Here is a 27,630-nt window from a genome sequence, read left to right on the forward strand (position 1 = left end):
AGATACTAAATTATTGCTGACATTTTGGCAGCAAATAGAGTTGTGGGCCAATACTGTCTGTCTACCAGATTCTGGACTCCTTTGTCCCTTACAACGGGTTCGAGGCTAATGTTACATTCATTGTCAATACAGCTGGACAGAGTTGGTCTTTTGGGACGAGGAATTGGTCTTGTTCATAGAACCGTGCTGCAACCATATGGTATGAGCTGTCCCCCTAAACACTCATAACTAATGTCCCAGGATGCTTGACGTACACTCATGAATACATACGGACTCAATACACACAGGTGTGTGCACACATGGACATGCATGCCAAATGGCTTCATCGGCAGTCGCACATTAGCACATTAAACAAACATATGCATGCACATTTTCATTTCGGGAAAAAGCTGTAATTAGTCCGCGCTCGCTTTTAGGAGACAGACTGAAAATAGAGGGAAAGCAGCAGGGAGGAAGAGATGGAGGGAGAGTCGTAGCCAAAGAGAATGATAAATGATGGACTTAGAGGGCTCGAGCTAGACCCCGAGGTTACCAGTGTGAGGGAGTTGCAGCTGGCTAGCTCATTCCGTCGAGCTACAGATCTCATAATAAACATCACATGGGTAGTTTGGGCTGGCGGGTGCAGATTAAGCCAGAGCTGTTAGCTCTTTAAAGACTGCTCAATGTTGCAGCCAGCCAAGAACCTATTTATAGGGCGGCTGGAAGTGTATCAAAGCAGGTAGGAAGGGAAGACACTGGACAGGCACAGTTCTCAAGCTGATTTATGTCCCTCAATCAGTGTAATAACAATAAACTGTCAACTAACACGCCACTTTTATTTGTAATTTATGGTACTGCTCTCCTAATAAACCTATGTTTATTTCTCCCCTGTCTCCTCCTCCCTCCTCCTCCTCTGCCTCTCTCTCTCTGTCTCTCCTCGCAGAGCTGCCCAGCAGTCCAGGTGGTCAGTTCACATTTCGCCCGCTGCCCCCGCCTCCACCTCCTCCCCACGCCTGCACTTGCGCCCGCCCGGCGCCCTACACTCAAGTCAGCCTGCAGAGGAAGACCATGCCAACGCGGTGCCAGGCCAGTCAGGGCAGCCAGGGGGCGGACACAGGCTCGAGCACAGACCAGGCACAGCTTCACAACAGCTGGGTGCTCAATAGCAACATTCCCCTAGAGACCAGGTAAGGGAATGCCACAGATGAAAAAAGTCTCTCTGAAGACAATAGTGTTTTTTTTTTGTTTTTTTTATAAACAAGATGATTTGAAGAACGTGGAACAAATGGCTGGCCTTTGTGCCAAATTGGCTCTCCATCCAAATTGGCGGTTATGTCATTTTGCACAGAAACCCTTCATGTGAAAATATCTACAAAGCAAATTGCCCTGCTTCAACATAATGTCACATGATTGCATATATTTATTTTACAAATAAGGATCATTAGATTAAAGAAAAATCTTTTATCAGAAGTGTGAGTTGGCACACTTTTGCAATTTTTCCGAGTAGCATGATGAAGAGTGACATGTTTTTCACGTGTAGAAAGGAACAAGTTGAACACCACAGAGGCCTCAGAGGTATTATTACAGGACTTTGCACACCATCAAAGTCAAAACCAATCTCTCAGGTTTATTTTGTTTTTTTTTTAGATTCTTTTCATTCTCTTACCCCCTACTGCAGACTGATTCACCACGGGGACCAGACAGTATCTGTAAAAGTGAAACACAGTGTTCAACAGCAGTCCTGTTTTCAGGAAGACGTTGTGATTGCACTTCCAAATAGTAGTGCCCCGGGAAGAAAGGAAAAAAAAAACAATGCAAATGCTACGAGACGAGCTGCTGGAATTTCATCCCATCAAACAGAATTAGACATTTGCTTGCAGCATAAGTAATAATTGATCAGAGAATTATTTAGGAGATCCTCATTTGCGAGGCTGCCTTGAGAAGAAGCAGCAAGGTGCAGAAGAATATGTTTGCATGTTTAATGAGAGCTCGGTGCGGTGGCTGAATTCTGGTATTAGGAGTGAGCATGAGATTGACAGGCTGCCACACCAGAAGAAGAGGTTTTAATAAGTTATGCATTAGGCCATAATTAGATCTTACCTCATTTAAAGGAAAGGAAGAATAAAATTAGATTCAGTGACAATTTAAATTAATCATTGGCCAGACATGGATATTAATGTAAGAGACTTGTCAGAAGTGCTTTGTAATTACATTACATATATGTGTTTTTGCTTTAAATGAAAATCCACCATAAACAAAATTCACGTTTTTTTTTCTCGTTTTTTTTTTTTTCGTATTTCAGAACGGTCAAACAATATTTGCTGAACATAAGGAACTCTCTCCCAAAGAGAGATGTGATTATAAAATACAATTTCCGCAGTGGCTCAGTATATTGGATGGTGCCTTTTTGTAGTAATACATTTTTGCATTTGGGAGTTTATAGTCAAATAAGTTTCATTTGATAGTGCGCTATTAGTTCTGAACCATAAAATGTAATCATATTCATAGTCAATAGAATAGTGTCCCTTCATAACATAATTCAGATATTATTGGCTCTTTTCTATCCAGCTTTGGCGGGGGGGAAGAGAAGACAAAAAAAATGACTAAGTCCTCACTGCTTAACTGTTTTGGGTTGGATTTAATATTCCGGCGCTCTTCTCTCTGCTCCTTCACATTCTCGGATACACTACTAATCTAATGATTTCATATTTTAGCTCTTACCCTGATGTTGCTGCTATCAGATCAATCTCAGGCATGAGATTAAAGATTTATCAAGTATTTACAAAGTTGACACGGGGCTCATGCCAATGGAATTATAAGTGATGCAAAGACCTTAATAAAAATGGCAAAAAAAAAAAAAATGTGTATAATATCTCTTGATGTCAAGTACACTTCCACTTTCCTTGATGCGTGTTTGATGAATCTGTATTGAAAAGTATTGACGTTGCGTCAGCAGAGATTAAGATTGTTTGAAGTGTGCATAGATTTCCTTTTCAGTGGCATATCCGTTATGTTTCTGGAGAGGGCAGCTTGTGTAAGTGGAGGGATGCAGATATGGATATTCAATATATCTGACTGGGTCTCACACTGGGTGTGTTAAGAGGCATAACAAATGTTTGGACTGTAATAAATTGACTGGTGCCCTGCCTTCTCTCCTTCGAATCTTATCGCTAAGAAGTGAGACCACTGGGTTCACACACACACTGTGCATGTGCACCTACACACCGTAATCAAGTCTTATACACCTTTATACACGTACCGTGTATCTGTGTGTACCTGCACTCCATGCGCACAGGCCTCCACCCACGCACAGTCATTTGCACGTATCCAGGTAGAGACAGCCCTTGGGCCTTAGACTTCGACCTCCTGGAGAGCGGGAACTCTCATTTTCTTCCTGTCTCCGGGGAAATCTGTCCTCTGATATGAATTCAGAGCTTCCTGGGCGTCGCCCCTGGATATTGTCTGAGAAGATCAAAGGCAGGGAGCCAGGAAGAACAGTGAAGCATTTTTAAAAGCACCGCACAAGAAGACTAGAGTTCCACATGCGTTGACAAATGCAATTTCTTCAGGTGGAATCTGATCCCTTTTGCTCTAATCCACCTTCAGCAGAGCAATAAAAGCATCACAGTGGACCTGACCTGTGTACTGGCCTCAAAAATGTGAAAATGCTCACCTGTATTTGACATCTTTTTGTGTATGCGAGTCTTGTGTGTGGGCAACTCTGAGTCTGGCTATGTTTCTCTATGTGTGTGCATGCGTGTTCGTCCTAAGTTTATCTCTGGCCTTTTAGAGTTGAACTACCATTGACCCTTAGGTGTGTGGTTGCTCCATGTGCAGCCTCCTGTCCCCCTCCCCCGAACTGACTCACAGCCTTCAGCAGGCGCTGGATGGGTGGATGGAGAGAGGAGGGGAGTGAGGTGAAGGATGGATGTTGTCCGTCTCTCATGTTGAACACGGCCATAGGGCCACATTATAGACAGAGGCAAGAGGGAAAGGGAAAGAAACATGACATGTGCAAAATGAAAGGTGGAGAGTATCTAAGTGAAGGAGTGAGGATAATAAAACAGAGAGAGAGAGACAACTCAATAGCAAAACATATCCATCTTACCCCTAATTAAATCTATGATTGGCTTCTAAAAAAAGATATTTTTATGCACTGATACTGTTTTATTTTTCTCAAACATATTATATATTTTCTTTTTTGTGTTTAAAATATTGCACAAATGCTTGTTTTGCCTATATATGTAAAGCACATTAAATGTCCCTGTAAAGTCCTATATAAATAAACTTGCCTCACCTTGAGATAATTATGCAAATCATTATGCTAAAAGCATTTTCTTGAATTTGCAATGCAATTTGCATCGCCCAAGTGTTGTGATCTGAGTTCCTCTGTCATGCGTCATGGTATTCTGGCAGAGTTTTGCTCTTGTTTTTAAGTCAAACCGATTCTTCAGGGATGAATATTGGGCTTGAGGAGATGGATGTTCTTTTGCCGTGCATGAGGGCAAAGGGACGAAGAACAGGGGTGAGTGCAGTGTGGTGTCCAACGACGCTGTCAGTCTGCTGTCTGGCCCCACTTTAATGGCCTGTCCTCTGAGGGCCCTTCAGAGACCATGGCCCGACCAGCAGCCTGTAACCTCACACCCCTTTCTGCAGGAAGAGAATAACAGTGGCGAGCTGCATGTCTGCTCCAACATATCGCACTCACAGCCGGTATTAACCCTCAGAGAGCACACAGTAACCTCAGGCAATCATTGCTGTCGGAGAATTCCAGGAGCTCCAGGATATTTTTTTGTTATGGAAAATACACACAGTGCCGAGAAGAAAATAATGAGTCATACCTGCTTTTTTTTTTTGCCTCTGATGTTTTCCCAATATAGGCATTCTTTGTTTCCCAACACCAGCAGCCTTTGTTCATATTTTGATGGAAGTCAATATGGCCAAAGCAAGCTGGAGCTGCTTATAATTGCCTGTCCGGATCCACGTTTCCAAATTGTATAATTTCCTAGCCCGCAAATTTCTGCTTCCTCATCTGACACCCTCCAACCCTCGCCCTCCATTATCCAAACACAATATAGATGAAATGCTACCTCGATTAATTGCCCTTCAGCTTAGTTTCCTATCATCATCTGCCATCTAAACGCGCTCTTTTTCATAATGAAAATGAACCTCATCTTCGTTTAACTAATACAGCCGTATAACTTAAGTAGTTGCTTTGATGAGTAAAAAAAAAAAAGTAATAGGTAAGTCATTGATCCTTGGCTGCCAGGGCTTTTTCATTCTCTTTTATATCAGCGCTGCTCTGCATCACAGTGGCTGCTCACGGTGAGAGAGAGAGGCACTTTGTCAAATTTGGGCTTTTTCTTTGATGAAGGACTTGAACTGTACAAGAGCTCATATTTCCTCATTCTGTGGCATAGGCAGTATCTGTAGTGTACTGCGGTTATATAACGTAGCAGTTTGTGGAAACAGTGTTTTCTGTTGTTTAAATGGCTATAGTGAACTAAATGTTTTTCATGTCACATATATTGCACACCCCCCAGAATTTATGGTGGAACATAATGTAAATTGGAAGTGGAATCGTAGCGCTTAGGGACTACTTTTCTTCCTTGATTTCAGCTTTCTGGATTAATCTTTGATGATGCATTACTTGCAAGTTTAAGAGACCACTTAAATTAAAAGCATAGAAATGCAGCCAAACATGGGATATTAAGAGTTTAACTGAATTACTTAGTACTCAACAGTACAGTACTGGAGGCTTTTTTTTTTTTTTTCGACAGGTAAGGTTTAGGAGGATTGCATCTTCGTGCAGTGAAAAAGTAGAACAGTCTGTCCTGTGTGTGGTGTCTGAATGTTGAGACAGCTCTGTATGCATCATTTAAAAAATAGCAGGAGAGGGGTCTCTAAAATCTCCCACCTTGGGGGCCCTTTAAATGAGTTTCAGTCAGGCGTACTTCAGAGTGAGACTGAATTCCACTGAGTGCAGATTTGCATAAATAGAATCAGAATAAGGTACAAGATATCTAAGAAAAGATGATGTCTGTGCTGTGCTAAGCTAATTGGCGAAGGATTGAACCGCTGTCCTAGATAGGCCGAGACAGTAACTTCGATTGTTTCCAAATTCATACTATAATCTACTTTAGAAAGACAAACAACAGTGGTCCCAGAGGTGGCGGGTAGTTTGTGGGACACACAATGCGGAACGGCTTCCTTCTCATAGGATTAGGAGAGCAATTAATTGTCTTTTCCGCTAAACCCCTCCCCCAAGTAGCAATTGTCCAATCGTAGCCTAGCAAGTATGAGCTTTGGATTTCTCCGCATTGCGTGCACAAGGACGGCGGTTCACAAACTTTTTCTGGCATGCGCCACTTAAAAGGTCAAAGAAAGTTCATGCCCCCCACAGCCTACAATTTGTATCAATCATTAACAATGATAGGGGAAATAAATAAAGGTCAGAAGGGTATTAAAACATTAAAACACTTGTTTGTTTATTTCCCCTACATAAGTCATATCCATTTAACTTCACTCAATATTTTCCTGGTCATCCATGAGCATTTCCAAAACCCAAATAAGAAAAGGTGCAAGGAATGAATTGAACAACTAACGGCATCTACAATTGTTAGTGTGTTTCTCCAATTAGCTTATTACCCACGGTGGTAATCGAGTGTTGTTCCCAAGGCCATGGAGCGTGTTATTACATAACTGTTTTAGCTTGTGCAGTTACAGGTTGCATATAAAAATAGCCCTGTTCACGTTTAGCACGTTCACTGTGTAATATCATGGAGTTTAGGGTAACATTATCAGCTTTGTTTACACTCCGGCAAGCCCAGCCAACACCCCTCGGAGCGTTACGTTTGCCAAGCACATCACCCTGTGTGCCTTTTCGCTTGTAACGTTAAGAATGAAAGCACACCGCAGCCTTTTACTCAAGGATACTGTTCAGACAAACGCCTAAAGAAAAAAGCTTCTTCATTTGCATGTCTTTCAAAACTGTGTTTTTAACCAACCCCTGGACCTAACGTTGCCTTAGTTAAAGAGCTAGCTGTCATTTCAGCCAACTAAATCAGCGGTTACTGGTTAGAAATGAGAGGTTTGCTTCTGCCTACCAATGTCTAAACCCATTGTTTCAGAAATTACTCGGACCCCGAGTGGTGACTCTACCGCCATTACCATCGTAAAAGCAGTAAGCAGTGTGCAAAAGATTGACAGGTGTAGCAAACGGTGACTGAGAAAGGTGGAGTTTAGTGAATTGTAGGTTGCAGGTTGGACTGAAATTTCTCTTCTCTGCTTCCTCTGCAGACACTTCCTGTTCAAGCAGGGCTCTGGTTCATCGGCTCTACTGTCAGGGGCGGGGCAAGGTTACCCCCTGACATCTGGGACTGTGTACTCCCCTCCACCCCGGCCTCTCCCTCGCAGCAGTGTGACCAGACCACTGTTTACCTTCAACAAGCCTCACCGCTGCTGCAACTGGAAGTGTACAGCCCTGTCTGCGTCGCTCCTTACTCTCACCCTGGCCCTGTTGCTCACATATGTCATCGGTGAGTTACAGTAAACTGTTGTGCACGCAGGTTTGTCATGCATGCGCAGCTGGATAAGGAGATTGCCCTTGGATTGTTCGGATTTTTATTTAAAGAATCAACAGTTTACTTGAGGGGCCAGGAAATTGGGAGGCTTGTCAAGTACTGCTTAATTAATTCAAAAAAAAGAATCAATACGAACTGTGTTTTTAATACACACGAAATGTTACAGGCATCAAAGGGTAAAAATAAAGGAACCAAAAAAAAACAAAAGAGAAGATCGATATGGGATCAAAGCAGAGCTGCTGAAAATTGCACGCTCTTATTTTGAAGTAGTTGGCTTTAAAAACAGCAGGTAATGCACTACAAACGTGACCCTGTGTAGGATATTCTAAATTGTAAATTAGATGTCCTAAAACTCTTAATTATTCTATGATGAATACACAAATACAGTAAGCACTAACACACACACACACACACACACATACCTTATTACTTTTCTACCTTTTTCAGCCTTGTTTTTTATTAACTTAATCAAACAAAGTTTATCTTAGCTTACGACCTTATTGTCTTTGCTTTTCTTAATGTTTTTTATTTATATATTTAAATAAAATGCCTTTTAAGGTGGGGTCTTATTAAATCACATTAGGAGCTGTGTTGCTGCTAGTACCTGTGAAAAAGGATCCTACACCACTTGACTAGATAACTGCAGAGTCCCTCATTGTCATTTTTGTGATTGATAGTAATTTAATTTAGATTTTTTTTTAACATCATGAGTCAGAAGTGTCTGGAGCTGTTTTACAGCCTGCGTGCTCATCAGTAGAGTTTGTCAAAGTCAAATACCAAATTTATTCATTGATCCGATCCAATTGCACCAATTCCCTGTGCATTCTCAACCTTGGCCTGGCCCTCCACCTCAGCATATCGTCTTATCTCCGCCTGTTCCAAGTGTTTATATCTCAACCCTCCACCCAGCCGGTTCATTTCCCTCCTGTGGTGGTGCTCAAGGTCACGGCGGAGCAGGCGGGGGTTTGCATTAATCACACACATACACATACGTACACACACACGTCACAGAACAGACATCACATACACACACACCCACACTGGCGAATCCATGCAGATTAATCCCCAGGCTGAACCATGCTATTCCATTAATGTCCCGGCCCCGGTAATTAGTGCATTAGTGAGGAGTGTGAGTGATGACTTGGAGACGACATCACCTTTTAATTGGTGTCATGCTCCACTCCTGCTTGGCAATGATCGATCTCAGTGTTGACATCACCATGGCAACTGCGCTAAGATATATGGGATGTAAGCAGAGATGATATGTTAGCCTGTAAATCAAAGATATTCAAATAGCAAGATTAAAGTGGTCATGGACTTAATGTCTTTGTCTAGAGGTTGAGACACAGGCCATGAGATGATTAGGTTCTCTCATTACATAATGATTCAGTAATCTTAATGAATTAATTAACAGCCACTGACAGGAAGAGAAAAAAAAAGTTCCCCCCCATTAGTTTTGCGCTTTTTCATCTTCATCAAATAAAAGCCGTGTTGACTTTTGTATTTATTGATTTTGAGTCTGTGTCTCATTAAATCAGCACTTCACTGAAGATTCGTTCTTATTATCATACCGTATTATAATAAGAAACAGAATAAATGATATGCTCTGTTTAAAATATGATAATGAATTGTCTTTTATTCCAAATATAATTAGCTCCTGCAGGCTATTCTCTACTGTACTTAGCTGGGCAATTGTCATATTTTGCATATTATTAACATATTCATACTGGACATGTTTCAAAAATTTTCAAGCACCAAAAAGTACCAAATAATTATTTTTTCATCTTCTCAGTTATTAGGATTTCTTTGTCCTATCAGTATGGTAAATAAATTAATGTTTTGGACTGTTTGTCAGACAAAAAAAGTAATTTAACTGCATTATCTTTGGTTTAAGGAACTGTAACAGGCTTTTTTTCTGACATGTTATAGACCAAATGATTAATGGATTAATTACAGATAGAATAATGCGTATAATCTGTGTATTATCCGTCAGCGTGATACTGCAGATACTGCTGACTGAATCAAGACATTTGCAACATTTTTTTCAAAAAATAAAGAAGATGACATGTTCCTTTACAATCTTGCCAACATTCGGAGCCCAACATTTCAAAATGCTGGAGATGCTTCCCCCTCAGAATCGTCTTAACGCAGCTGTTACATTTGGCAGATTCTTCATCTTTTCTCATGATGCTCAGGAAAACTTTACACAGCTCGCGCGCAGTCGTCCGCACTCCAGCCTGAAACTGAACTAAGTGGTCTGACATGCTAAGAGGAGGCAGAGAGTGGCCGACGGCGTAACGTCGATTAACACTTGATGTAGCTCTTAATAATTCAATAACCACGTCTGACATTGATGATTTTGTGCAGTTTGGAACTTGTTCTTAATACTCGCCTCGAATTATTGCCAGTCCTTAAAGCTCTTTGTGCAGGTTATGTGACGCGTTCATTCATTTGGGAGGGGGAAAGTAATATTGCAAATAATGAGGCAATAATATTATGTCTCAAATTAAGGCTTCCAATTAGCACAACAATAGGACGATGCATGATTGCGGAGATAATGCTGTGCTTAAGTGATTGCAGTGTATGCCCCCTGTTGTGATTAGCTAAGGCAGTACTGCTCTCTTTCTTTACTGCCCTCTTTCCTCTCTTACCGTACCCCCTGGTGTTGCAGGGGCTGTGAATAGCTTTGTTAATTTGTTTATCTCCCAATGTACCCCTCCCTCCCGCAGTCGTGGCTTGTTATTAAGCACAACACGGCCATCAGATATGAGGAGCAAGACATTATGATAGCGAAGGAGAGATAGAGGACAGATTAAGATTGCATCTGTAATCTTGAACAATATTGCTGCTGACAACAAGACTGGTAAATCATTTTCTATTCTGAGCTTCATTTAAGTTCTGCCTCTGTAAAACCTACCTTCGTGCTGTCAGGAGGAAAAAAAAAAGCTAATTAGAGTATTTTCTGCATTAATGAACGTCTTGCTGTTTTAAACAGTTACAATCCTCAGTTGTTGAATCAAATATGAGGAGTGGGCGTAATGTGTCAGTTATGAAAGATAATCATCTCTATGGCAACAGGGAGAAGCTCCTGATGCAAGTGAAATGAGCAAGTCAGCAGCACCCCGCAATCAAATAATCACAGGTCTCCAAATAACATTTCAGTCACTTGCTCACGCAGCGACACAGATAGTGTACACTTTAAGCTAAGATCTGCTTCTTTATAGTGTTGTTGTGCAATATGTGCTGCTTCAGGGGACCTGGTGGTTCCATAAAGAACCAAATGACTCGTTAGAGGCTTTAAGTTCATTACTTTCACGCTATTTCTTTCAGTAAATCTAATCTCACAGTTTGATGGCAATTCAAAGCATCTGCCTCAAAACTAGGGCATTATTCACAGGGTTCATACTCGGTACAAACCTCCGACTGAACACACGAAAAAAAAAAAGTGTATCTGTGATTATTTATATTATCAATAAATCTGCAGATTGTTTACTTGATTTGGTTTTTCCAGAGCCTGAGGTGATGTCTTCAAATGACTTTGTTTTGTTTTTTTGCTCCAACAAACAGTCCAAAGCCCATAGAAAGATATTAAGTTTACAAAACAGCACATCCATTTTGAAAGCTGGAACCTGAAAATCCCAAATGTACACAACATTTTCTGCTTTCACATTCTTCATTCTTCATTTACTGTATCATTTCCTTTGTAAATTTAACATCTTTTGGTTTTGTTACGTTGGTTGGACAAAATAATCAAATGACATGTTTCTGTTATTTTGTCCACCCTGTCTGGAGCTTGTAATGAACATAGGAATAACAAAAAAGGACAACAAGGGACTGGAAATAGCACAGGTGCGTTGTAATAGTGTTGAAATGTGTTTTTACACAAAGATGTGACCTTGGCACTGGTAGGCATTTTGCACATTTTAGACATTGGAGCACGGCTTACCAAATCACAAACTCTGTAGTTGGTGGCTCGGACTTTAATTCGCTCCCTCTTGATCTGGCTTTCTTCTCTGAGTGTCCTAGCAGGCCTTGTCTGTCTCAGCGCCAGGCTGATTACAGCTTATCATGAATTAAGTGCTGTTCTATTCTATGTTGTTGACCACGCTGACTAACAAGTTTAAAAATTACTACTGGGAGCCAAGGAGCACATTAGGCCAACCATACACATTACGCCAAGTAGACATTACAGACACACACACACACACACTGGATGATCATTATCAGACACAAATCCTTTGTTTTATTTTATTTCAGCCGTCCATTTCCTGTCAGAAACTCAAAAAACACACAAACAGAACTATTAGACCTCGTCTGATTCTGTGCTCAATAACACACAGGCAGGCAGAAAGGTAACAACAGAAAAACGCTGAAGCTAACATTAGCAATTAATATCAAATAAGCCAACTACTGCTGTCCATTTATTTTTTGTGAGATTCAAAAATGTGCGACCACAGACGGCACAAACGTAACGTGATTGGAAATGTAATCACTTTTTTCGCTCTTTCAGCTGCTGCATCTGCTATCCCATCTCAGAAGAGCTTCTGGTGTAAACAGTGGTCGCCGCTCTGTTTGCTGCAGCCTGCTGTCACCAGCGCTCTGCTAATGTGAACCAAACACAGTGCGGTAGCTATTGATACAATGGAAGGATTGTAAATCATCATATTATGTTTAACATGTTTTATAAAGGCTATTAAACAAGACTGTTTCTTATACACACTAAGAAAAACAGTGACGTACTTTTACTATTACTGGCAGTGATAGTAAACACAGGTGTCACAAGTGATACTAATTAACTTCAGACCCTCCAGGAATTCGCGATGTTGCAATTTGCAACTTCAACGCAACGTCCGTGAATCTCTGTAAATTCAGGGCGGTGTTGCAATTTTAACCAATCACAGCGATAAACTGACTTCACTGATGTCGCCAAACTGCCTTCCGCTTCACTTATGTGAACGAAACTGTGATAGGGAAGAGCCCAGCACCGAATCCCCGTCTGACGGGTGCATTTCCTCCACAGTGGTGTGCCACGACCGGCTCTTGGTCGGCTTGGAAAGGCTCAGGTCCGCCCGGACCTTGCAGCTTCCCGGGGCCGAACTAAATGCTCGCTGCGCCCTCTCCAGGGCCCCCTCGCCCCCCGGTGCGACTGTTGAACTTTCACTTCCTCCCGCAACAAAATGGCAACAAAAATGTAAAAAGCACTACAACTTTTAGCGCAATTTTTTTGAAAACCTCATGCAACATCAAGCATTTTAGGCCGCAACTATTTCAAAAAAGGTCCGCGAAATCCTGGTGGGACTGATTAAGGTCCCGTTCCATTCAGGCCAAACAGAGTCAAGATGCTGCTGTTGTGCATGTTGCTTCACAGGAAATTCCCTGAGCCCTTAATTAGTATCATTGGAAACACCTGCGTTGACCCTACTATGTCTAGGGATGGGAATTGATAAGATTTTTACGATTCCAATTCCATTATCGATTCTGCTTAACAATTCGATTCTTTATGGATTCTCTTATTGATTCTCATTTGGGGAAAAAAAGGAGAACAAACAGTTTGATCAGCATCGACTTTGTTTAGTTAGAACTGTCACAACCTTACAAAACCAACAGCGAGGTCAAAAGAGTCATCTTCTAAATTAAGCAATAAGTTTAATGTTAACTGTTATAGCATGTTTTACAAAGAAGCACATGGCGCTAACACAGTAGACAGTGTGTTACTTACCAGAGTTACCTTCCGTAGTAACCGCAGAGGTGCTCATAGTCTGGCTGCTGCCGCTGCTTCAGATTCATCTCCAGTCCGAAGTTCATTTAAAAATATTGCATGTTGTGTGCGCAAATGTTTCTGCATGTTCTTCGTGTTCCCTCCCGATGCTGTTATCTCCACTTTGCAATGATTTGCACATGCGAAACTTGCGTGAGTTACATAGCGTAATTAGTCGTGCTTGCTGGAATCGAGCGTGCATAACTTCTTGCGGAAGTTACGTGACGTAATTCGCGCTTTCTGGAATTGATAAGAGAATCGTTAGATAAACTGCCAAACGATTCCATGGAATCGGTTCTCAACAAGAACCGGTTCTCGATTCCCATCCCTAACTATGTCATGTCAAAATGGCTACCGTTAAAAAAAAGGTTGATTGCCTTAAATAATTTGCATGTGGCCCCCAAAAGACCTATGCTACTTTTGTTTGCTCTGCAGTTTGAGGTTTATAAGTAACTCATATAATGAATAAACTAATATCTAATACCTAACAGACTCAATTGAGAGCCACTTAAAAAAAAAACTATTGTCTGCCCCATCTGTGTCCTGGTGCCTTTTTTTAGGATGCAAATGGTTCAGTCCACACCTGCCGCATGATCAGTTTTGTGTGTGTTTAGTTATATCTATCTATCATATTTGAGTCTGCAATATTTTAGTCTTCTTTAAGCTGGCACTGCTACTCGACAGTTCTATTGTGTGCATTTTGCTGACCGTGGGAATCTGTTTGGATAAATTAGCAAGAATTAGCTTTAATTATTTGCAAACACAGCTGAGAAAGCACTTCAATTTTTAGTGTGTGGGGATAGAACAGGGAAACAATGCACTGTTTGCACAGCAGACATCTTGATATATCATAGCAGGAAACTCACAGGTGTATTAATGATAGCTGCATTCCACTTATGGGAGGTCTATTCTGCTACTGCCGCTTCGCTGTCACCGTTACTGGGACACCTAATGGAACTGAGCGGTTGTTACTATTAATAAATCCACCCGTGTTTTCCCGGTTTTGACAAGTCAAAATGTCTGCTCCGCAAACCAGTGCGATGTGACCAGTGATTGGCAGCTCATCACAACGGCTCCCCAAAATGCAGATATAATCCAGACATACTGCTGGTTGGTTGGCTGAACCCGGCTCTCAACTTGCATAACTAGCAGCTGTTACAGTATGTGAACTGGAGCTGCAGCTGATGAAAAAAAAAAGTAGCTGATGCCTGCTCGAAAAGTTGCTAGATTTGTTGCTATGGCTCGTTTAAATTAAAGCACTCAAGGGCTCGGAGTTGTTATCTATATATATATATTGACAAGGTTGCTATGCTGTAAAGTCTAGAGGAGAGTGGAGCTGACGGGGGTGTATAGGCTGAATTGATATAACTGTATACATGTTTATGAAAATAGTACATTTGTTCTGGATCTTTTATGGTGAGCTCATGACAGATGCAGCGGTTCCTAAAGGTTAAATTTACATTTAGTCATTTAGCAGATGCTTTTATCCAAAGCGACTTACAGAAAAGGGAACAATCATGTGCAATAATATTAGTGCTAGTGATGATTCTTTAAGGTGTAGATTTGTCGTATAGTGCTAGGAGAGAAGGTACTCTCTGAAGAGCTGGGTCTTCAGGAGTTTTTTGAAGCTAGAGAGGAACACCCTTGCTCACAGACGGATTATCATGACCACGGGCCCCTGCCTACACACGCAAACAGCGCGGGCGCAAAGGCGCTGTTCCCATTACGCACATAACAACACCGGGCAACACACATTACGCACATAACAACACCGGGCAACACACAACCACAAAAAAACGGGCGCTGTCCGTTGTGATGTGACACTTGGCCCCTGAACCATCTACACCAGCACTGATGCACGTATCATGGCCACACAATGATGGGACTTTTCATTCTCCATACACACTCGTTAATTCACAGCACACACTCAGACTCGTCTTCGCTGCACAAACATATTGTAGCATCCGCCAGGACGTGTTGAAGAGATGAGGTTACCATGACGATGAGTTAGTTAGCAAAACGTCTGTTTATTGCAGGAACATTGATGGTTAGTGTCGGCGGTAACCACGACAACGCAACAACAACAACAACTTCACCAACAACAACAACTTCAGCTCAAACTATCAGTTTTCACACACTTCCCGCCCCCTGGCTCATCCTCCAATCACATACCAGCCTTAAACACATTCAGACATGAATCAGACTCACCTGCAGCTCACCTGCATCATCTTCTTCCTGGCCTTCTTCGATGAAAAGTCCTGGATAATGTCACCAAACTCCAACTCCCGGACCAGTTCGGCTTCTATGGCCATGAGTGACAGACTGTTCAGGCGTCTCTGGGTCATTTTTGACAAGTTAATTTTTTTTATCCTGGCCATTTGCGAAAACGACCGTTCTCCCTCGCAGTTTGTGACAGGAAGCGTCAGATACAGTCTCACGGCATAGACCAGACATGGGCAAACTACGGCCCGCGGGCCGCATGCGGCCCGTTAGGCTTTTCAGCGCGGCCCGCCGATCTTATCCACATCCAAAAAATAAAAATATATCTTACAAAGATATGTGTCTCATCACTGTGCGATGAAAACTCGGCGAGCTAGCCCCCAAAGAGTAGCAACAAAACCCACAAAATGACACAGTATGTCTGATCTTTGCTGTTTCGTGTCAAAAGTTTTATTCCAGCGAAGAAACGCTGCTAATGTCTCCTGCTAATGTCTCTGCTTTAGTTTGAATCAGTCACGAAGCTCCTGGTTGTTACATAAAGACAAAGAGGCTTTGACAGTGAAGTGAGACCTCTTGCTGCGATATACCACCTTTGGGTTTACTTCATTCTGGATCGTCATTGGTGGGTCAAAGGTGAACGTGGGCGGTACTAATTGATTTTCCTGACTCTTGATTGGTCGACAGGTGACAGGTGTCAATCATCCACACTCTGCGTTGTTTTAGCCTTAGTAGCACCGCCAGCTGCTACCTGCTGCTTCATATTCTTTAATACCGCTTGTTTCAAACATCGCGTCGTCTTAAAACTCGAAGTCTTCTTTCTTCTGCCACGATGGTAAAGACATGTTCATTATTAGTCTGGCAGAGACGGGGCCAGGCTTGGGTCCTGCCAATAAGGCGCGATAACTTTTAGGGCTCCTCGGCCTCAAACGTTTGATGATGAACATGTTTTAAAAAATCAGCTGAAAAGTTAAATTGTGTAAAGTTGAAAAGTGAAGCTTTTTTTAAAGAAAAATATGTTTAAATATATTCAAATGTGTTTAAAAACACACAAAGATGTTGAAATGTGTTTTTAAAAGACGTTAATAACATACAGAAAGATTGTGTTTAACATTCAAAGCACCATCAATAACAGTAATATGTGTGTGTGTGTGTGTGGTGGTGGTGGTGGGGTGCTAGGAGGTCCTGGCCCGGCCCCTCTGTCAAATTTTAGAACCCAATGTGGCCCGCAAGTCAAAAAGTTTGCCCACCCCTGGCATAGACACATTAGGAAATGTTGACTGTCATTCCCTGCCGCCTCATCCTCCGCTGGCGATGTGATCGGACTTAGCTCCGGCTGCCGCTGACCTGGCTCCGCTGTTTTGAGTACCATCATCTTGCATCGGTTTCCTGGTGAAACATTTTGAGGTGGATGGTATTTGCTGCACCAAAGCAGCATCCTTGGCTTCTTTTTCTTTGTTATGTTTTCTTTTCGCTGAACCACTGAGCACCGCTTCTCCATTTTAAAAAACGCGCTGGCGCTCAGGCTGGCGTACGTACGTCATTGCGTTATCACACATTACTCGTTAATATTATAATTTCTAAAACATTCAAATTATTTTATTATTATACTACATTTTCAAAAACATGAATTTTTTTATTGTACAAAAAAAAAAACACTCTGAAGGCCCCTATTGGCTCTGGGGCCCTGGGCACACGCCCACTTTGCCCATGGGGCCCTGGGCACACGCCCACTTTGCCCATGCGGTAATCCGTCTATGCCCCTGCTCTGGTAGGTACTGGTAGTGCGTTCCACCAATGGGGAACAACAGACGAGAAGAGTCTGGATTGGCTTGAATGAAGAGGTGGCAGAGCCGGGCGTTATTCATTGGAGGAGTGAAACGGTCGTGAGGTAGCATATGCCTGTATAAGGACGTTCAAGTAGGTAGGTGCAGTACCGGAGACAACTTTGTAGGCGAGCATTAGAGATTTGAATTTAATGCGGGCTGCAACAGGTGAGCAGCCGGGTGACATGTGACTTTTTGGATCATCTGAAGGGGTTTCACTGTGGCCCATCAGGTATAAAAATGTGTGGCTATCTAGACGAAGTAGTTGACCTTTTAAATAAGTAATACAATAAGCCTACATCCTGCTGTCTTGTAGTCATATCCTATAGGTGTGTTATTGACAAAAGAAAACTTTTGCAACAGATATTGACTGTAAAATACAATTATTATTATTTAGCTGCTTCAGTTTCAACCTCCTGGTATTGTTCATTGCTTGCTCTCTGCACTGTGCAGCACTCTGTCATAGCTTACTGGGACACTTGAATAGAACAGAGCCATTGTTAATGTTATTAGTAACGCCTGTACTTTTCCTACTGTGGCAAGTGAAAATGTCTAAATATAATAAGTTAAAAGAAAAGGCCTATTGTCTTGGTGACAAACGAACAAAGGCTATGCATCACTTAATCAGATTCAATTGTTTTTACCATGTATATACAACACTTTTTAAAAAAGTGACACAGATTCACAGTTTTTCTCAACCAGTGTTCTTGGTCAGCAGTTTGGAGATAATATTCCTGCATATTCTGAGTCCCATATATTGCTTTTGTGCATACATATCTCTGAATTGATGCTTGAAGGAACTGTTAGTAGCAGCAGCAGGGTCTATTTCAGTTTCTGTAATTTTATATTACAGTATTTGATACATATATTATCATACATTGTGTATACCTTTTCTGAAAAATGAACTGGTGAGATGTTTAGAGATAAAAAAAAGAAATAAATTCATTTGTTTGTTATTGTAGCAAATGAAATATCAAAGTACTTCATCATGTGACAAAATCGCATAAAAATCTAGTGTTGCCATAAAGCAGTCAAGCTCATTGATCCACAGTGTTGCAGTATGCATTAGCCTCTTTGATATAAATAGTCTGGCCAAATATATTTGATTGTAGACAAATGTATTATGTCTCGGCATACTGTATATTGTCATATTCCCAACCCTTATTGTCAGGCATTAGAGTCTTGGCCCAGTGTTGATCCATTGCTGCTTCTCACAGCAGACTAACACTGTTTATCTTCAGCACCAGTGCTCTCATTTTAGTAAAAAAACATACTAAACTTAAATTGCAACACAGGTTAAAAGGCAAACAAACAGGAATAATGGTGTTCACAGTGATGGAGAGCTTTACTTTTTCCATTTGAGCTTAAGGCACTGATAGCAAATCAGGACTTATGTGCTGTTATTATTAACTGCAACTAGAGAATAACTTGGTGAGAAAGTAGCCGTTATATCAGAAATAGGGCAGGATAGTGTTTTGAATATTATCAGATTTAAATTTATCTTAAGTAAGTTTCTGATTCAGTCTTAATGTGCAAAGTAATTAAGAAAATGTGCCAGCAGAAAGACGAGGGGGTGTAAAACTCCTTGGCCTGATTTTTCAGTGAACCGATAGAAAGGACAAAGAAGCAGAGACATGTCCAAAATAAAAGGATAGTCCGAGTCTAAATTGGAAACGCTGAAATGTGCTGATTCACTCTGCTGAAGATCTACTACTTTTATCCAGTCTGAACGGTGTCCCCGTATGCAATCAGACAGCACAATCTGCAGGCCATTGCACACATACTGTACTGCACTCGGTTGCGATGGTTGAACTGTGTAGGATAAAAATGCTTTGCAAAGTTTTGAACATCAGTTCCTGGAGCTAAACGTGGGCGGTGGAGAGCAGCAGTCAGTATGAGGGGAAACAAAAACAACACCGATGATGAATCTGACGGCCTGTAATTGTGGCTGCGGCGCATTCATTAGCTTGTATCAACTCTGTATAGTAACCTCGGTGGAATGAACAGTCTGTAAAGCGGGCATTGCAGTCTGTTCTAATAGCAGGTGGTGGGCAGGAGGCCAGAGATTGTGTACAGAGGTAAAATCAGAGGGTCAGCTGAGTCCGGTGATGACTGTCAGGATGAAGCTGTTGAAGAGTTGAGTCTGCCTTGCCCTAATGAAATGTTACCTTCTCCCCGCGGAAAGTTTTTGAACAGGTGGTCGCCTGTTTGTCTGGGATCAGTGGCGATCCTCTTCATTGTGCAGCTCTGTCAAGGAGGGCAACTGGCAACCAATTATCTACTCAGCAATGCTGAGTGGGTAAGATTGGCTGCTACAGCTTGTTTCCAGTAGGGCCTGGAAACTAGAACCCTTTCTATTAGGAGTGTACTGGCTCAGCACAGTTCAGTTGGACACAAAAAAAGCTGTCACACACAGTGACTCAATCACAGAGCAGCAATTCTGCCGTGTTCTGCACCATGTATTGGCTTTATTCTCTTTGTCTCAACAGATGTTTGTAATCTGTTCCATAATTACAGCTCACTGAGAGGGCTTCCACCTTTGAATCGCTATGTGTCTGTGTGTGTTTTAGGATATGTGTGTGTATACTTGGAGCTCATTATTTTTATTTTTTATTTTTAGCTCAAAAAAAAGTTTATAAAGTCTAGTGATGTATTATGTATTTGGCTTTTAAAAATCGGCGACACAAATATGCAAGTTTTATTTTCAAAAGTACCATTTTGCATTTTGTATTTTAACCATTTATTTTGAAGGGATTTTAGAATGACTTCGCTTGCTATTTTAAAAAAAAAAAGGATTTTATGAGCTTGTTTACTGTAAAGTGTGCTGTGGTTTAAAAAAACAACCTATCTTGGTTGCACGAGAACAGAAATTTATGGTGGAAATTGATTTAAACTGTTCTGCTCCTTTACAAACCGTTTGTATTTTATGGCGAAAAATTGGTCAAAAAACAAAAACAATGAGCCTTTACATGTGTCTGAGTCCGATGTGTGTGTGTGTGTGTGTGCATGTACTTGAAGGTGCGTGCTTGACTTTGTGATTGGGAGTGTGTGTGTGTGTGTGCAGCTTCTTCCAGCCAGCTGCTTCATGCCTCATTGGGGTCCGTATTGATTGGTCCAGTTTCTCTTTGTTTTCAGTCCTCTATTTTGGTCGTCTGATGCAGCTCTAAGAAACCCGCTGGCCTTTGCTAAAACTGCACTAACAGCTCCAGAAGCCTTTGGTAAAATTGCTTTAAATGGCCAGACAGACTGTGGTCAGAAAGCTCTGAATGGCGAGAGAGCCCTTTGGTAAAATGTCTCCAGAAGGTCAGCGAGGCTGCAATGGAACAAGCCTCAATAGCTTCAATAGTTCACCAGGCAAGTACATGCTCACACGTGCACGCGGACGTGCACAGCAACTAACACTCGCTCTTTTTTTTTTCATCTCCTCTATGACACACACACACACCGAATAAAATGCAGTCACACACCCACGCACAAACACACAGGGATTGAGCCGTACGTGACTCCGAGCGGCAGTTGTGAGTCGCTGTTTTGTCTGCAGTGTTTTAGCTCCCGGGCGGTAGTTGATGGTGGCTGCCGGAGGGGGGGAATCTAACATGGCGCCGATCCCTTGCTCATTTAACACTATTCTGTCTGTTGTAACATGACTCAGCTTTCAGAAAAGGGCCAGATCAGTAAGACAGCGAGTGGGAGATAGACAGAGAGAGTGGGGGACTCTGACAGAAAAGGGAAAGGGGGGGGAGGAGGCGTGATTAGAAATGAAAGAACAACATAGAAATGCGCGACGCAGGAAGCTGTGATGCGTTTGGACTTGGTGTACTGTCTCTGCCGTGACTAACTAGACTGCCTGTGACAGTGAGTTTCACCGGTGAATAAACATCAGGATATACAGCAGGATTTCATCACTCCAGATGTGAGAAGTGTGTCACCACCTCCGCGCTTTCCTTTATCCTCCTTTTTCGTCATTTTATCCAAACAGGACTTCCCATTCCAAAATTAGCAAGGTCACATTGATGAAGACGAGTCCTGGTGTTTATACCAGAGACATCACGAAGCAGGGGCTCTGCTTCTGCTTGCACACACACACACACTTGCACACAAGTAAATGTCAGCAGACAAAACACTCAAACACGCAAACATACACACTTAAACAGTCGTGGCAGTGGTATTAGTAGCTTTCAAGGGGTTGGTTGAGGGGAGTTAGAAAAACACTTTAGCACCTCTTGTCTGTCAGAGTGGAGCGAGGGCCCGACAGGCGAAAAAGACAGGAGGGCAGGAAGACCTCTGGGCTCTCAGTCTCTTAGTCTAACGTTGACTTAGACACAGATGGCTCTGAAGTCCCTCTCCTTCACTCTCCTTCACACTTGTTTTCCCCATTTGTCTCTCCTCCTCCTTTCTGACTCACCCCCGTGTCTTTTATCTCCGTCTGCCCCTTCTCTTTTTTTTTTCTTCTCCCTCCGCCTTTTCTTTCTCCCATCCCTCAGAAGTTGTGGCTTAGCTAGAGGCTGACACAGCCATGCAGAACTTGGATGAGAAATTGCTTTTACTGTACATGCTAAACTACACACTAAATCGAATGACTGATGCTCTTGAAAGTGTTTGCTGCAGGCGAAAGCCAGCTGTAGTCTTTGGTTGTCAGACGGAATATAGTTGGCGGTTTAGCTATGTGTATGAGGGAAAAGAACTTGGCAATCAGGCCCGGGTGTGTTTCCACGTGTGAGAGAGTATTGATAAATCATTTTTAACTGACTGCAGTGCTACCTTGGCTTTAATGGTTATCGATAAGACAGTATATTCACAGTCAATCTCACCCATTGTGTCCTGCAGCCCAACCCAGCACTGTTACAAACACCAGATCGCTGCATGTAGTGTAACACAGGCATTAAACAGGAATGCACACACACAATTTTCTTTCTCTATCTCCTCCTCTTTCTCCCACCACGAGTGTGAAATCTAATCATCACTGGAGCCCACAATCATTTCTATCTAATCTGGAGACACACACATGCCTGACAACAACAATAGTAGTAACTGCAAGCAGCAAGTGCAGGCGAGCATTATCGCCTGCCTTTACCGGGCTCAAATAGTCCCCGCCTTTAAAAAAACATGCCTATCTGGAGAGAGGCTGACAGAATTTAGTGGCTCAGGGTCGCCATTTATAACCGTCACAATGAAGATAATGCCATCCGTACATCTTTGCATTCCAGCTGTTCATGTATAACAGCCGTAATGGAGCGGTTGTTATCTCAGCAGCCCTTGCTGATTTTTATCCCACAAAATTTCCACCAGCTTGGATTCCGCTGTTCTCTCATTTCTCTCCGTGGTAGTTTAAGTACACCTGAAAAAGCCACATCAAGCACCTCTTTCTCTTACTACTGAACTGTCTCAGTCTCTCCCTACACCCTGCATTCTTCTCTTCAGCCTACACGCATCTCGGCGGGGTAGCCGACAGCGAGGGTACAGTACAGAACCCCCTCACAGCAGTGCCGTCCTATTACCTCTGGCAGTCATCTCACTGTCACACTGATCAATGATTCATGTGTGCGAGGGCCTCAGCCTGTTAGCTCGCTGCACTGCTGCTCGCTGTCGCCACTGTGCCGCTGCAGCTTCCGTTATAATGACTGGACTCACTCAGAGAGTGAGTCTCTCTCTCTCTAATGTGTGACGGTTATGTGCGTTTTTTTTCTTTTCCAAAAGCGCCACAAAGAAAGATGGACACTGAGGGAGAGATGGATAGACAGGCAGGGGTAAAAAGAGAGTGAGAGTGAAGGTTCATGCTGAGCACATGCTGCTCACATAACTGACTGCATGCTGTTTCTAAGTGTGCGACTGTGTGAATGTGTATGTATTTTTGTGTCCACACAGAGGATCAAAAATGTGTCAAATCCTGTAAGCAACAGAGTTAAGGAGCGAGGAGTGGAAAATACCAGTTATATTCTTTTACAAGCGTTCATTCCCATTTCAAAAATGTTCTTGTAACGATGTACCGAATGTGCCTACACATGGAAACAGAGAGCGTACTGGTGGATGAGTGGTTAAGACACGAACCATATCCTGTAACTGCAACATGCCCAGTCTGATTTCATCTGGGGACCATTTCCTCCTCCAGTTTCCCGTCTGTTTCCATATCAGCTGACCAATAAATATTTAAAAAACATAAATAAACACCAGTTTCCTGGATAAATAACATTCTGCTTATATATGTTTATGTATATGCACCACCAGTTTTAATGTTTGGCTTTGATTCTGAGTAAAAAAAAAAATATTTTTTTGCATCATTTTTGATATAACAGATGGCTCTAAATGCTACAATACACATGATCCTCAGCTGCCATTGCTATGGGGAAAAAGAAGCCAGTCAGTGGCGACAATCAGAGAAGTTGCACATTCAAAACACTTTGTTGTTGCTATGGGGAACTTTAAACCACAAACCGTCAGGGGCCCTCCAAATACCCAGAAGGCTCCAGGTTGTCTCTGTGGCAATATATCTGTAGAATTTCTGTAATTACTAATTTAAGCTACTGAGGTAAAATTAAAAACCAAACTCAGAAAGGCCCCGAGGCCCGTCTAGCATTGTACCCGATCTTGGCCGATGCAGGAGTTTGTTTGAATTTAATTCTCAGCTAAGTATTTGACACGGTTGATCAATGTATACTATTGGATTGCCTTGAGAAGTGGGTTGGCATCAGGGATGCTACTCCATACTGGTTAACATCTTATTTATCAAACTGAACTTTTTCAGTAGTAGTCGGCGATGCCTCCTCTCCTGTGTCTTCCTTCCCCAGAGCTCCATCCTCAGTCCTACTGTTGCCCTGGTGACACTACATAAGCCCAAAATTCAGCACCGCTGTTGTGTGGATGACACGCAGATTTATGTCCCAATTTATGTCAAATTTATGTACCAATTTTCAGCAGTTATTATCTTGTCTGTCAGAAAGAAAGTGCTGGATGTCCCCAAACGTTCACCAGCTAAAGTTAATCTTTTTTTTTTTTTTTGGTCTTCCAAAGTCTATCCCGCTTCTACAAAAACATCTTGGCTCCCCGTCTACAAATGTCAAACCCACTGGCAAAAAAAACCTGGGTGTAATTTTTGACAGTGACCTTTCATTTCAGAATCAAGTTCCAAAAGTCGGTCATGATCATGTTTTTTACCAAGTGAAGAGCATCTCATAAATCAGGTCTTTCCTCTCTCGGCCTGATTTCAAGGGCATTCATGCTTTTGTATCATCTCGATTAGATTATTGTAATTCATTGTATTTGGGGTTAAACCAAAAAAAAAAATAACTCAACTGTTCTGCTTTGAGCAAATAGGCCACTAAAAGTCAAGATCATATCATTCCTGTTTTAGCTTTTACTGGTTACGTTTTCTTCTTTAGCAGTCTTATTATTATTATTGTTATTATTGTTTTAGCTTTTTGTTGGGCATTTTATTCTATTGCATCATTTTAATAGTCTGCTTTTAATATCTTTTAATATTTGAGTTGATATTATACTTACAAGTGCACATCACATCTAAGTACAGTAAGTAGACTTCTGGTTCAAATTATTTTGTCAAACTATGATTCATAGGTCATAAATGAACCTTCACACGCAGCCTTCTTTCTTCACGGGCTCCCTGAGCACTCAATTTTGAAATACCCAGAATTATCTTGGTCAAGTGAAGAACAAGTCTTAATATTGTCATCCCTAGCCTTAATATTGCTGTGCTCACACCAGGTCCTCGAAAGTGCAAGAGCGCGCGCACAAACTTCGCACACACAATCCTCTTCTCATCACGTTCCCACGTCCTTATGCTTCCTCACTTCAGCCGGCGCTTGTGTGTGTGTGTGTGTGTGTGTGTCTGTGTGTGTGTGTGTGTGTGTGTGTGTGTGCTCTCTGACTCTAAATGCTAAGCGTCCTAGCAAAAGGTCAACAGCTATAAAACAAGAGAGCGAGAGAGACGGCGAGAGTGAGAGAGACAGAGAGGCTGATGAGCAGGAGCATGAGAAGTAGGGTCTGAGGGGTTTTTGAGGAGGGATGGAGTGGTGAAGAGGAGAAGATAGGAGAGCGGGTGAGGACTGTCGCAGCGGAGTCATTACTGGAGTGGGTAACACTTGGCTAACAGAGGTGTGGGGGTGCACCAGAGAACAAGGAGTGAAAGAAAAGCAATTCAGATGAGAGGAAGTGAGGAGAGAATGAAGCATGAGAGATTGAATGGTAGAAATGCTCGATGTATCAGTTTGGGAATAACTTGTCATCCCTCACTGAACACTCTCACAGACTAATTTAGGAAACTATGATAGGTTGTTCCACTCCACTGCGTAATATAATGCAGTACAAACAGCGATGATGCATACAAACGTACATTTGTAGGTGCAACACTATATTTCATGTTTAATTCTAATATAAGAGAGTTGATAATGGGCTGCAGCTTAAAGGAATCCTCTGCAGGATTGTCTCTACATCTATCATTGTTAAATAAAATGTGATTCTGACTATCATGAGTATGTTTTTTTTTTCCCTCCACCTGCCTGTTTTTTGTTTTGTTTTTTTTCCTCCCACCTGTCTGTTTAAAGATGGAGTACTTACAGTAGCAGACAACCAGAAGGGATTTTGCTGGAAACTAAACCCATGAAATTGAATGTACAAGGCAGATCATTTGGGTTACTGTTTATCATGCTCTTTTTTTCTCTCTCTCTCTCTCCCCCCTCCAGCATCAGAATGAGCCATCAAAAGTAATTTCACAGTGATGTGTTAATGAGAAAATCCCCCCACACTGCATCTTTTTAAATGAAAATAAGGAAGCCAGGGTGAAAGGAGAAAAATATAAATAAAAGAAATAAATAAAAAAAAACTAAAATGAGTGACTCGAACCCACACTGATGTGAAGAATCTGTGCGTGTCCATGTCTGGTCTCGTCACAGGCTGACAGTTCAATTAGTCTGAGCTAAATGATGCATGACGTCTCCCTCATGGCCCTAGTAATCGTCAGTGTTCTGCTTTGAGGAGCTCATATTGTGCATGAGTAGATAGCTAAACCAACAGTGGCTTGGGCTAGTCAGAAGTTGAAATGTTGGAATGTGTGATTTGCTGATCCCCATAGATGCCAAAGTGGAGCACGGGACCAAATTGGCTTCAACTCTCAGAGCTCATCATAGATTTGCTGTATTTTTCCGAGAAAATAGTTCTTTTTTTCTCTCTTTTTTTTTTCTCTCTCCCCGTGCTTCAGCAACAGAAAGTGACTGCAAATGGCTTTGAACTATCTGGAGTTTTAATTAGGTAGTCTTCATCGCATGGGGATCAAGTGTGGGTGAGCGCGTAGGTGCGAGCGTGTGTGTGTGTGCATTCATGCATACATGAAAATAGGTACATTTATGCACTTATGTACCTGAGCGCATGTGTTGGCCATGCTTTCTAATTGTGGATTTGTCTTCATAAGCAGCCATTTTGTGTGCGAGCGCGTACCAAGCGCGTGTCAAGTGCTTTTCTGGGTGTTGGCAATCAGCAGACACAAGACAGACAGTGAAGATGTTTGAAGTCGTTAGAAGTTCCCTACCTTGATCTGCATGCTGCAAGCCGTCCTGTGGCTGCCACCAGCGCACAGTAACTTTGTGATTTGAGTCTTTGCTTTTGTTTGATGTTCCGAATGTGTCAGAGGAGAAAAAAAAAAACTGCAATGATTTATTTCATTTGCTTTTTTTTTTTTCTCTTCATATCACCAAAGGGACATTACCTTTTTAGATTCCTTTAAAGTTGAAAGCTGAAGTGATGAAGTACGATTTCACATGAATGGAACCCGATGATTGGTCAGAGCAATGCTTTACTGAACGCTTTATTGACAGCCTTGCAAGACGCAAATTAATTTCCTTAATGGGCAGGTGTTAGTTGTTTTTATTTAACTGCATGCTGGATTGTTGTCCTAGTAAACAGTTTTATTAGTAGGAGGGGGAATCCAGAATCCTCCCATACTCTTTGTTGTTTAAAAGGCCCATATGGATTGTGAATCGACAGCGGCTTTCAAAGCATCATTAGTCATGCATAAAAGACTGTGTTAGCGCTTTAATACCAGCCCTGGGCTCAGGTTCTGAAGATCTGCATTAATTGCCCAACTCTGCCACGTTGACTTTATGTGTATGTGCATGTGGTGGATGTGTGCGAGGGCGTATACGTGTGCGCTTGTTCTTTGTGTATTTGCTAATTGTCCACTGCCTCGCCGGGCGCTAATAAGCACATAAACTGAGCGAGAGCTCTGAGATGGGCATTAAAGAAGACTCAGACACACCCCACT

The 27,630-nt window shown here is 42.0% G+C and overlaps 1 protein-coding gene across 2 annotated transcripts in view; it reads left to right on the top strand.

The window, feature by feature from the left end:
- tenm1 (teneurin transmembrane protein 1) overlaps nucleotides 1-27,630 on the top strand; it is a 165,880-nt gene that overhangs the window by 51,156 nt on the left and 87,094 nt on the right. For both annotated transcript variants that reach the window (XM_019273992.2, XM_019273993.2), the window contains 2 exons: nucleotides 923-1,166; nucleotides 7,279-7,517. In XM_019273992.2, coding sequence (XP_019129537.1) covers nucleotides 923-1,166; nucleotides 7,279-7,517 — 483 coding nt within the window. The remainder of the gene's footprint in view (nucleotides 1-922; nucleotides 1,167-7,278; nucleotides 7,518-27,630) is intronic.

This window comes from Larimichthys crocea, chromosome I (assembly GCF_000972845.2).
Source record: "Larimichthys crocea isolate SSNF chromosome I, L_crocea_2.0, whole genome shotgun sequence".
NCBI lineage: Eukaryota > Metazoa > Chordata > Actinopteri > Sciaenidae > Larimichthys > Larimichthys crocea.